Source organism: Delphinus delphis, chromosome 12 (genome assembly GCF_949987515.2).
Source record: "Delphinus delphis chromosome 12, mDelDel1.2, whole genome shotgun sequence".
NCBI classification, from domain to species: domain Eukaryota; kingdom Metazoa; phylum Chordata; class Mammalia; order Artiodactyla; family Delphinidae; genus Delphinus; species Delphinus delphis.
In genome coordinates this window covers 21,378,809-21,391,334 of record NC_082694.2, presented here as the reverse complement: position 1 = coordinate 21,391,334, position 12,526 = coordinate 21,378,809, and the positions used below count along the sequence as shown (strand labels likewise).

Genomic DNA, 12,526 nt, shown 5'->3' with positions numbered 1-12,526 from the left:
CTAGTCTTCTCTGACAAAAAGTAAGGTCAGAAATGGTCCTCAAATGCTTTAGTTACCTTAAATAGCCTATTAAGATTTATTATCTACATATTTCTGTGAAGCTACTTGAAGCTGTGTACTTTGTTAGCTTGTCTGCCCCCTGTGAAGTAAAGTATTTAACCTAGGGAAGTTTGCATTCTATGGTGGGGAAAACAGATTTGAAACAAATCTTGGTTGAATTCCATCAACTTTGGGAAAATAACAACATTCTTGTGCTTTGTTCTCTTATCTTATAAAACTGGGATACTATCGTATTGACCTCAGGGTAAATAGAAGATATCGTAAGGTAGTAATATATGTGAGTGTTCACCACATACTAGTGTCTTCATACATTACTTTGTTGTACACATCTTGTCAGTCTCAGTGATCAAGGGCTCCCTTTAACTCCTGTACACCAGGATTTGCTGATAGAAACATGAAACTCTTAATGATTATAAACTTTGGCCCATGACCAGGAGAAATCTTGGGCCAGGTTCAGAGAAATCTTTGTTGCTGTGAAATGTAAATATCATGAACTAAATGGAAAGGACTACTACTTTGAAATGTACAGACTCAACAGCCCATTTTCATTTCCTAAATGCCATGGTACATTTTATTTTTGTATTTAGAAAAGCATATCACATGAGGTACTTTTTTGTCTCATAAGCACAAAATTTAATGCCACAGATGACCAAAAGGAAACCTGGGTTATTGTTTCTCTTTTCACATATGATTTTCTATAACAACAAGCTTAATAAGGTAATTTACCAGCAGGCATATATGCTGAGTACCACTGGTACTGAAATATCAATCTTCACTACAAAAGACTTCTAAGCAAATATAATTGCTATAATGTGTTATGACCTCTCAAGTCTAGTAATTCAATTGAATGGGGCAAGGATAACACAATGCAGGTGAATCATCTCCCATTTTACTAAGCTGCCACAGATGCACAGCAGTACCTGATGGGTGAATAAGCCACTTTAAAATGGGAAACTGAAAGAGGCAGCGGTATTAGGCTTAAATCATTTGAGTTTCTGCAACTTAATTCCTTGTTAACTCACCAGCACATCAATGGATTTAACTTTGACTTTTAAAATAAAATATAATAGGGCTTCCCTGGTGGCGCAGTGGTTGAGAATCTGCCTGCCGATGAAGGGGATGTGGGTTCGTGCCCTGGTCCGGGAGGATCCCACATGCCGCGGAGCGGCTGGGCCCGTGAGCCATGGCCACTGAGCCTGCGCGTCCAGAGCTGTGCTCTGCAACGGGAGAGGCCACAACAGTGAGAGGCCCGCGTACTGCAAAACAAACAAACAACCAAAAAATAAAATAAAATATAATAACACACCGGAGCTTGCTTTAAAAATACAAATCCTTAAGTACTAATTAAGTATTGTTATAATCACTGAACAATTTAAAATAGCTGTTACTTAAATATCTGTATTTATTTCTTTATATCATGTCCTAATATTCTGATTACTTTGTCTTCTTGAATTTCCATCCTGGGGTTACTTGAATACTTTTTCATACTCTTGCCCACTTTTGTTTTTGGCATTTTTCTGGCAGCAGTTCAAAAGGGCGTTCAGTATTTCCCCATTATTCTGTTGCACAAACTACTCAATATCGCTCCACCAGGGCATGCAAAGTTCAGAGATGCTGGTTACCTACCACCTGATTTAAGTGCCCTGGTGAAATGGAAGGATACTGGCCCTAGAGGTGTCCATTCTCAGCCAAGCTCACTCTCTGAACACTCCTTGCTCGGTGAATGGTTCTTGCCAGTCTTATCTCACCAATCAGCATTAACAAGTCTGATACACCTTGATGTTTCCCACAGCATTTACCTGGGCCTTGCTCACATTGGCTGGTTAGTACATTTGCTGTGAATGAGTGAATGGATGGATAAGTGGATGAAGGAAGGGAGAATTGGAGCATATGGGATTTGACTTTTCTGCTAGAATATGGAAGGCACTCTGAGGGAGGAAAACCACTTTCGTTTTTCAGGTAAGTGGTATCTAAAGTGGTGCATTCGGAGTTGAAAATCTCCTTTTTCCATGAGAGCACTGGTATTGTATTTTAACTAGAGTCATTTTATGTGTGCTTGTGTGTGTGTCTGACTGAGACTTGAACTTGGCAAAGAATCAAGTCCACAAGTACTCATAACATTTTTACTAAATGTTCAGTACTGTCCTAATCATTGTAAAGGGGGCAGAGTCCCTGTCCCTGAGTGTATTTGAGAGGACAAAATTTATCTAAAGCATATAGAGAGCAGCACAAGGCAGTCTGTATTCAAATTAAATATGTGGCAGCTATTCTGATTAGATGTAATACTGATGGCGTTCAGAGAAAGGAAAAGTCATTGGGCCTTGGGGACAAAAGGCAATTTGGGTCAATGAGGAGAAGGAAAATTTCCTAAGGGCTATTGTGGGCCAAATTGCAGAGCTTGTACAATCCTTCACAAAGAGTTCACCACGTGGATCTCAGCAGAGAATCAAATACCAAGGCAGACCTCACTACTTTGCTGAAGGAAGCCCTCAGGTTACTTTTTCCTGAACAAAATGACACCCAGATTTAAAGCAAAATAAATAAAAACTAGTGATCCAGTTAAAATAAATAGTGAAACTGTGTATTTTTAAAAAATATGTAAATAAAAAGAAACCTAAATATAAATTTAAACATAAATATAAGTGTAACATAGTTTATAAATAAACTGTATAAATTTATATTCGCTAAACCATACCAAGATATCACTTGTTTTAGGTCTCTAAGAAGTACTGACCTATATCTAAAAATATGTCCAAAAGATATTTATAAAATTATTACTTCCTAGGAAATAGACTCTACTATTGAAAAGATAAAAAATTGGGCTTCCCTGGTGGCGCAGTGGTTGGGAGTCCGCCTGCAGATGCCGGGGGCACAAATTCGTGCCCCAGTCCGGGAGAATCCCACATGCCGCGGAGCGGCTGGGCCCGTGGGCCATGGCCGCTGGGCCTGCACGTCCGGAGCCTGTGCTCCGCAGTGGGAGAGGCCGCAGCGGTGAGAGGCCCACGTACCGCAAAAAAAAAGAAAAAAAAAAGATAAAAAATTGATATTTGAAAAAAATTAGATAGGTATTTGGGACATCTTATATATGTATACTTAAGCAAACATTTATGAAGGATGTAATTCCCTATTGTACATGTGATAGACAAGAGGTCAAAAACTTGATTTGTGCCCTAATGAGTTTAAAATCTAGTGGGTCATGTAAAACTAACGTCAATTTCTTAACAATGAGCCAGTTACGAAAAAAGTAAGGTCTTCTGTTACTGACTGTAAATCCAGTAGCAATTTAGGGTTTATGGAGAAGACACAATGTGAAATCAGTGTCTGGATTTTGGAGGATGACAAGGAATATGTTCCAGGTGGGGATTTGGGGAAGTGGCATGAACCCTACATTATAATGTGGTCCAAACCTGATTAGAGCAGAAGACTTATGTTAAAGAAATAAGATCCCTTAGACCATGGTCAGAAAGTGGAATGACAGCCTCGTTACAAAGACTTGGGACTTGTTGGAGAAGAGAGTTAAGCAGTTACTTTGTTCTAGAAAAGGAATGTTTCCCTAAATTAGTTTGGGTGGAATTATACAGCAAGATGAAAGATAAGGAGAGCAGTGTATGTTTATTTTGCTGTAATCTGAATCTGAAATGTTGAGATTTCTTTTTTTTTCTTTTTTTTTTTTTTTTGTGGTACGCGGGCCTCTCACTGTTGTGGCCTCTCCCGTCGCGGAGCACAGTCTCCGGACGCGCAGGCTCAGCGGCCATGGCTCACGGGCCCAGCCGCACCGGGGTATGTGGGATCTTCCCGGAATGGGGCACGAACCCGCGTCCCCTGCATCGGCAGGCAGATTTTTAACCACTGTGCCACCAGGGAAGCCCGTTGAGATTTTTATGAAGATTAAAGTTATATAATCATTGCATATGGAATTCTAATTTACAGGAGGTTAGAAGGACATAGAATAAGTAAATTGCCAATTAAATAATATGTTCCTATTAAATAATTTGAAGTTACTTTTGGATTATAAAGATAATTTCTAAAAATATGTTGTCTGAAATATTAACGGTTCTTATTTTCAGTTTTTGGAATCTATTGCCTAAATCAGAATTGCAATGCTGCTAAAGGATAATAGGTAGAACAGTGTTAACCTTTGGTCAGATATATTTTGTTTAGAAAAAACAGAGTGCTGGTTGGGACTTCGGAAACCTAACAGCATATAGATTCAGCACTGCTTATCTGGATAACACATATGTTCACATCTGAATGGAAAACAAGCCATAATTTAGGAGTAGACTGAGCCTGTTTATGCTCCAAAATGAATTTAAATGATGAGACTACGAATGTAGTGAAAAGCAAGGAAATGAATATGACAGATACTAGTTTTCATTTTGAATTTCAAATTACTGGCTTTCTATTAGTATACACCAGGAGTAGTAAATTTCTATTAAGTTGGCACATAGTTTTAAATTTTATATGTATGCTATTTTAAGTATAAAAACTCATTTCAGTGAGATATGGACATGGTTATTTCTTGTTTAATCAGCAAGCTCTAGGCTATATACTATTAGTCTAAACTTGTCACCCAGACGGCCTTCAGGCTGTGGAGCTTTCTTCATATATTCCTTTTTGGTGACATTTTGTTTATCTGGGTAGAAGCAAAAAGAGGCTCTGAAGAGGATTTAATAGTTTAATACTTATTTAATATGAGTTTAAAAATATTAAGGTATTCTTTAGTAGGCATTTTTGCTTAGACGTGAAGTGTTATTGCAACCTTTTAAAATTATTAGAATGATGTTTTTGCTCAACAGTGTTTCTTTCTGTGTTTTGTTAAAAGGTACGGGTTTACCATAAATAGAAGTCTTGAAGATATTGCAGTACTTGAGGGTAGTGTTAGAGTTAACTGCCCCACCCCCTTCCACTGCAAATAGCAAAGAACAGTTGGAAATTACACATCACTTCAATTTTGGTTAAAAATGGTGATGGATCTTCTAATTGCAGCAGCAACTTGCATCTTGGGTCAACTGTCAGTTCACTGAGCAAGGGCTTTGAATGGTTATCACGTAGAGGACAGTGATGGGCGACACGCTGCCTCCTTAGAGTCAGAGGAAGAGAAAATGAGCTGAAGTTGAGCAAAGCTAATGGTGGAAAATAAGAAGCAGGACTTTCCCATAGTTAAGCTACTTGATTAGGCCATTTCCATACCCAGGGTACTACCAGGAAGAGTGCTGAATACCCCTCACCATCCATTTAGATTTACTCTCTAGGGGTGTTTGAAGTATAATCAGGTGCCTCCTTCTCTGTTTTGTTTCTCAACTTCTACTCCTGCCTGTGATGCACATACACACATACTCTTCTCAACTATAGAAAAAAGCCCCTCTTACAATAGGGGGCCTGAATATTAGAGGTACCTTCCTTTATTAACAACAGAAAATGAGAACTGCTATTGTATTTTAGATAACATTTTTGGAAGACTTATTTTTGTAGCCCTCAAATAACTTCAAATTACTTAGGAATACAGTTTCTTTGGAAACATTTATTCTCTATTAAGCGATTATACCTTGACCTTCATTTCTGCTTTTGGTGAACTGAGGGATGTGACTCTCTCCCGCTGCTACTTTACATTCTTCACAGGGATCACTACTATGGCAGTGATTCTCAGTAGAAAAGGCATCTTCTGGGGAAACTGTCAGAACTTTGGGGGATATTGGGGATTGGCACACATGTGGTTTAAAAAAACCCGAATGATTTTGGTATGCCATTTCATTTCCCTGTTAAGAATCGCTTCAAGGCATTGGATCCCCTAAAAAGCATAAGTACCTTTCAGAAAATATAATAATGATTCCAGTGATAATTGTAATAACAGCAGTGTTATTGCTTCTGGTCCCAGGATCTCCACAGAGATATCCCATATCTTCCTCATCACTGCTTCCCTGCTGACGTGTGTGGCTGTGAACTGTGATTACAACAGTGGTTCTCAAAGTGTGATTCCTGGACCAGTAGTATCATCTGGGTACTTGTTACAAGTGCAAAAAAAGAAAAGAAAAATAAAGCAGTTTCTCAGACCCATCCCAGGCCTAATGAATCAGAAACTCTCTGGATGGGTTTGTGTATGAAGATGCCCTCCAGGTGACTGTGATACACACACAGATTCTAGAGCCACCTGTCATAGTTTCCTATTGCTGCCGTAAAGATTGACCACAAACTTGGCAGCTGAAAACAGCACAGATTTCTTTTTTTTCTATTATTTATTTATTTATTTATTTTTTAGCACAGATTTCTTATCTTATACTCTCTGCAGGTCACAAGCCCAGGTGGACTTGGTCTGAGTCCTCTGCTTAGCATCTTACAAGGCTGAAACCAAGGTGTTGATAGGGCCGAGTTCCTTACTGAAGGCACCAGAGAAGAGTCCACTTCCAACCTCATTCAGGGTTTTGGCTGAATTCAGTACCCAGTGATGGTAGAATGGAGGTCCTTGTTTCCTTGTTGGTGGTCAGCCAGGGCCCTCTCTTAGCTTGCAGAATCTACCCACATTTCTTTTCATGCTTTCCATATAGCCCCATCTAGCAGTGGTGGGTTGAGTCCTTTTCACACTTTGAATCCCTCTGCCTTCCTCTTCTGCCCTGCCTGACGTCCTTGTCTGCTGCATCTGTATGACTGCCTCTTCTACCCACAGCCAGGAGAAAGCTGTTTTTAAGGGCTCAGCTTTACATTGGGCCCACATAGATAATCCAGGGTCATCTGCCTATTTTCAGGTCCAGGGATTAGTAACCTTAATTATATCTGCAAAATCTCCTTTACGATGAAATGTAACATATTCACAAGGGATCCAAGGTCATGGGGACCAAAATTCTGTTTACTTGGCGAAACTCATCACGGGGTCTTTCTTTCAGCTTTGCCAGGGTGCTGTGTTGCTCACCAGGTGACCCAGCCCCACCACCAGCATCCCATTCTTGCCCAGGGACCAAAGGTGGCTAGGGGAAACTGAACTGAGGACCTGCCCTGCCTCACCAGGAAGTGAAGCTGCATTTCCCATGGGCTCCACCTGTGCAGCAGGGCACCTGTCCTTTGTTTCCCTCCTCAGCCCCTCCCTCCCTCATTCTCCAGAAGGGGGTGGCTCCTGGTTTTTCCATTCCTGTCCATATCTCTCCTTTTTCCCATGGTTCAGAAGTACCATGGTGATGCTGGCATAGACCCAAGCCTAGGGCTTCTTCTTTAGAAGCAGTAAGCATAGTGCTTATGAGCACAGACCCTAAAGCCAGGCAGTTTAGGTTCAAATTTTGTGACCGTGGGTAACTCTCTGAACTGTTTTATGCCTCAATTTCCCTGTCTGTAAATAGGAGATAATAATAATGTCAGATCATTAGCCAGTGTTATTATTACTTATGGAAGAAACAGTATGATTCAGTGTTTCCAGGCTTGATTCTTGAAATGCTGAAGAAACTTAGAAAATTCTTTCTCTTTTTCATATCTCACTTTTTCAACAAAGCTTTGTTTTAAAACATCTTGCCTTGCAGGGTCTCCATGGGCCCCCACTCCAATCGATGTGTTGAACTGGCTAGGGTGATAATCATACGGACAACATGGCAAAGAAGTAAAACTATCACTATTTGCATATGCAATTATTTCATTAATTTTCAGGACAAATTCATAAATTGTATAAGGTTATTACCATTTTTGTTTTACAAGTGATGAAACTGAAGCTTAGGTTAAGTAGATGACTCAATATCATACATATGGAGATAGGTGAATAAACCCAATATTAGTCATTAACTTCTCATGAATTTGCCTATCAACCAAAGCTAGCTTGTCTTCCAAGAAAGCCTCACAGAGTTTGTTGGCAGTAGTGCTCAGGATTGATAAAGAGAGAAATTCATGAAGGGAACCTGAAGCTGGAGTCCTTTGGAGGGAAGGCAAGTTTGGGTGGCCTCCTGGGCAACTAAAAAGCATCCTGGACCATTGTTTTGCAAAAGAACAGTAGAAAGAATGGTGAGAACTCAGAAGGTTGAGGCAGAGGTGAACATTTTTTCCAGGAACATCTGGCAATGGGGAATTTCTGCAGTGAATTATTCATTGCATTAACATATTTGTCATTTGAAGGCACTCCTTGAGATAGGTACCTTGAGAGATTTTCTATTTATCAGGACACTGTCTAAATTAGCAAAGCACATGACCCTTGGCTGCTCATAAGGGAGCTTGTTTTACACTGTTAGTCTTTTTTGTCAGGTTTTGCTTTTTTTGTTGTGAGTGATGAGTGGCTGCTAGCACCTTGACCCATGCCTCTTCCTTACCCCCATGGAGTGAGTCTGAAATTATCTAAGTTATTACCATAGAGGTTGTTTTATCACCTTTCCTGTATATGCAATTTGATACTTTTCAAGGAGAATATTTTCTCAGAGATTAAGTAAATTGCTAAGAGCTTGTTCTTGGGCTTGTAAAATTGCAATGTATGGACGAGGACAACCCTGTTGTCTTTTGTTTTTGACAACCCCTGTTTTTCACTCTTTGTGTCTAGTCAATAGTCTAAGTTTCCCTAACCAAAGCAAGTAGAATATGTAATTTTTTCTTTGAATTTTAATCATTGAATAAAAAGATATATTTTCTTTACAAAGAATCTCTTTTGTGGGCAAAACAGTCTGCATGAATTGTACGGATGCATAGTATGGATTTGAGACATGTTCCTCTGGAACATGAGAGGCTGGTGTATGTGACTACACACTTCATTTGTCCTCTTGCCTTCTTATTTGAGTTGATTTGCTTGTTTCACACAGAGAAATGTGTGGTTTCTATGACTAGGTTTTCCCCTTCAACAGATTAATACCATTTAGCCTTTCCTTGCCTTGTGCACTTGAATTTTACCTGTGTCAAAAGAAGTGGCTGAAAGATTGCTCCCCAAAGTAATAAATTTAAGTCCAGTGATTTGCTCAGTCACTCTTGTCCTTTCAGTTTTAGATTTATGAGGCCTCTGACCTTCAGGATCCAAGGCTCCACTCCATCTAACTCTGTTTCTTGGCTCACAGTTGGCTTGAGGTGTTTGTTCAATATCTCCCATTTTTGCTTCATGCATGCTAGATTAGTGTCTCTAATGTGAGTGCCCCAGCATTTTTGTTTCTCACTTCAGCATTTTTTGAGTGCCATTTCTTTACAGTAATATATTGGAACATGCATAAAAATGTTGTGTGCCTTCCTTGGTCTACCAGCTTAGGTGCACAAGTGTGCCCGTGTAATAGTGGTGATTCTCTGCACAGTCCCACTCAGTGCCTTTCACTATGGTCTTAAAATGACTTCACTACTCCACTACTAGTTATCTTTTCCTACAGGACTTCCGTGTGCATCATCGTTAGTATGCCACTCATTATTCCATCAGAGCTGGAAAGAGGTTTTCAGGGAACTTCTCAGAGACTTGCAATCATGTGTCCTAAGTACTGGGTTTCTTAGGTAGGGCTGGCTTTGGCAGGGATGAAGGTATCCTGTGTGGATAGAAAGCATCTGGTGTTTTCATCCTTCTACAGCACAGGAAGGTGTGCTGCAGCAGCAGAATTCTGGGCATGTCAGAGCTGCTATGTGGCAGTTGGTAGTGTGAATGGGAAATGTGTAAAGTGCTTTTAGGTTTTTGGAGTACAGGCAGCATATCCGTGCCAACTATTGTTGTTGTGAAGGAACCCAAATCTAAATCGGTCTGTATGGTTGGATTGCTGTGCTTAGTTTATTTAAAATATGGCATTTAGAGAGAGGTAAAATACCAGCACACTGTGTCTCTGCCTTTTTTTTTCTTTTCCTGAAGCAAATTTGTTGGGAATGTTTGCAAAAGGACTAGCTTTAGCAGGTCAGTAAAGAGACGTGTGTCTATTGTGATAGACCTTATTTTTAGTATTAATTCTAATAGAAATAATCATCTATGTTGATTTATAAGAGTGGAATTGAGTGGGGACATTGATTCAAAAGAAGAGAACAGCTATGAACAGTTTGATTTATGACGGTATTAAAGCAAGTGATTCAGATTCAGTTTGTACCATCTAAGGTTGCTTGTCCTGTGGGTAGTTGTCAATATATATTCAGTAAAGAGCAGTCAGTTTCTCAGTGAGAAACACACCCCTGGCAGAGTGTCTACTTTACTCTATTGAGTCTAGGGCCATATTGTGCGCCTGATACGTGTGAGGCTGCTACCTGCACACCCGTGGTTCTTGGGTAGGAGAGGATTGTGCTAGAATGCAATAAATAACCTTATCAGACACTCACTTTATGGGACAAGAGTGTAAATGCAGTGAGTCATCAGAGAGCATGTAATAGCAGCAAGCTAATTTTCAGAATCACTGCCACTCATTTTGCAAGGTAACTTTCCTGATGAAGAGAAAGAAACTCAGCTGTCCAAGGGAGCATAATCTCCTCAGTGGTCAATTATGATGTGAAGAAAACACAACAAAGCCTTTCCTTAGGACCTAGGGTCCCTCATCCAGTGGTCGTGATGGGTTTACTGTGCTTCCTGAAAGTCTTTGCTGATCTCCCCAGACTGACTTTGGTGTCCTTTCCTCCGTTCTCCTGTGGCCCTCTCTGTATTCCTTGGTCACAGAACAGGTCACATTGAGGCATAATTGTGGCCGACCTCTGCATTGAAACTATCAGCTACTCGAGGGCAAGGTCAAGTCTTTCCCAGCATATAGCAGGTGGATATGTGTACTAAACACTGAGTGAGTGAAATATTTCAGTGTCAATTGGGTCCCAAGAGTTTGTCTAATGTATACAGGTGCCCTCAGGAAATATCCATTTTCAGTCTGAACCCAACATCACTACCTCACATAGTTCTGCTTCTGATTTCCCCATCTCTAACTTTATAAGGTCGGACCAGACAGATAATTTTCAAATATGCTCTAAGTTTTGGTGACTTATTCATTTTGAACCCACAAGGTAACAGATTCTTTCTGTGATCCTTATTTCTAATGGATAATGTGTGTTTCTGTAGGGAGCATGACTTCGGCAACTTCACCTATCATATTAAAATGGGACCCCAAAAGTTTGGAAATCCGGACTCTAACAGTGGAGAGACTTTTGGAGCCACTTGTTACACAGGTAAGAGATGCTTTGAAATACCTTGTTACATGTGTATATTTCTGTTGGAATTGTATCATGACTTTCCAAAGAATTTAGAAATCCTTACATGTGAATAAATCATGCCATAATGCTAGTTACTGAATATGTATTCCTGCTTGAACTGTGGACAGTTGTTTTTTTTTTTCTGCCCAATAAGATTTGGAGTGCTTTTAAAAAAACTCTTCATATGATTTTTGAAATTAAGTGGATGAAGTAATTAAAGAGGGGGCTTTGGTGAAGGGGACTCTCATTTGCAGTAATGGATTCAAAGTCTAAATAAATCATTCCTAGCTTACTTTCAGATGCTAATGCAGTTAGGAAGAATGATATTGACTATTTAAGAGCAAAGTATATTTATTGAATTACCTTTTCTTTAGTTCACAAGGCAAAATTCATCATGTCAGAATGATGAAATGTTCCATTTTTATGTTGTCACATTTCCACAAGAGGACTGTTAACAGAAAAAATATCCTTAGGATTTTTAAATTTTAAAAATTAATTTTTGTGTCTTGTGAAGCATATTCTTTGCTATATTGACTAAATTTCATGGAATGTGAAAATTCAAGATTTTAATGGTATATTTGTAGAGAGATACTATGTCAAGTTAAATAGAGGCCACATACTGGTTTCCTCTAGCTGCTATAGCAAATTACTGTAATCTTAGTGGCTTACAGCATCACAAATTTATTATCTTATGGTTCTAGAGGTCAGAGGTCCTAACGTCAGGGTATTGGCAGAGCTGCATTCCTTCTGGAGGCGCTAGCAGAAAATCTATTTCTTTGCCCTTTCCATGGTCTAACGGCTGCTCTCTTCTTTGGCCCCTTCTTCCATATCGAAAGCCAGCAATGTGGCATCTTTGAATATCTCTCTGACTCTGACCCCTGCTCCTGTCCTCATATCTTATCCTGTCTCCCTCTTATAAGGACCCTTATGATTACATTGAGCCCACTCAGATTCTCTAGAATAATCTTCTCATCTCAAGATCCATGACCAAATCACATCTGAAAAGTCTCTCTTGCCATTTTAGGTAGCATGTTCAGTTTCCAGGGATTAAAACACAGACGTCTTCTTTGTGGGGGGTCATTGTTCAGTTTACCATAGTCTGCCCTCTGGCCACCGCTCCAAATTCACATCCTTCCCAAGCAAAACACATTCACCAAATTCCAGATCCTCAAAAGTCTCAACTATTTATAGTATCATCTCAAGACCAAAATCTCATCTAAAATTGATCAGCTTAAAAATTCCAAATCTCATCATCTAAATCATCTAAATTAGGTATGAGTAAGGTTCTAGTTGTAATCCATCCTCAAGAAAAATTTCTCTCTGTCTGTATACCAGTGAAATTAAAGGACAAATTATATGCTCTCAAAATGCATTGGTGGGACAGGCATAA

General features: G+C 39.6%; 1 protein-coding gene across 2 annotated transcripts in view; it reads left to right on the top strand.

The window, feature by feature from the left end:
• CTNNA2 (catenin alpha 2) overlaps nucleotides 1–12,526 on the top strand; it is a 1,196,494-nt gene that overhangs the window by 146,970 nt on the left and 1,036,998 nt on the right. For both annotated transcript variants that reach the window (XM_060027447.1, XM_060027448.1), the window contains exon 2: nucleotides 11,006–11,112. In XM_060027447.1, the coding sequence (XP_059883430.1) occupies nucleotides 11,011–11,112 (102 nt within the window). In that variant the 5' untranslated portion in view covers nucleotides 11,006–11,010. The remainder of the gene's footprint in view (nucleotides 1–11,005; nucleotides 11,113–12,526) is intronic.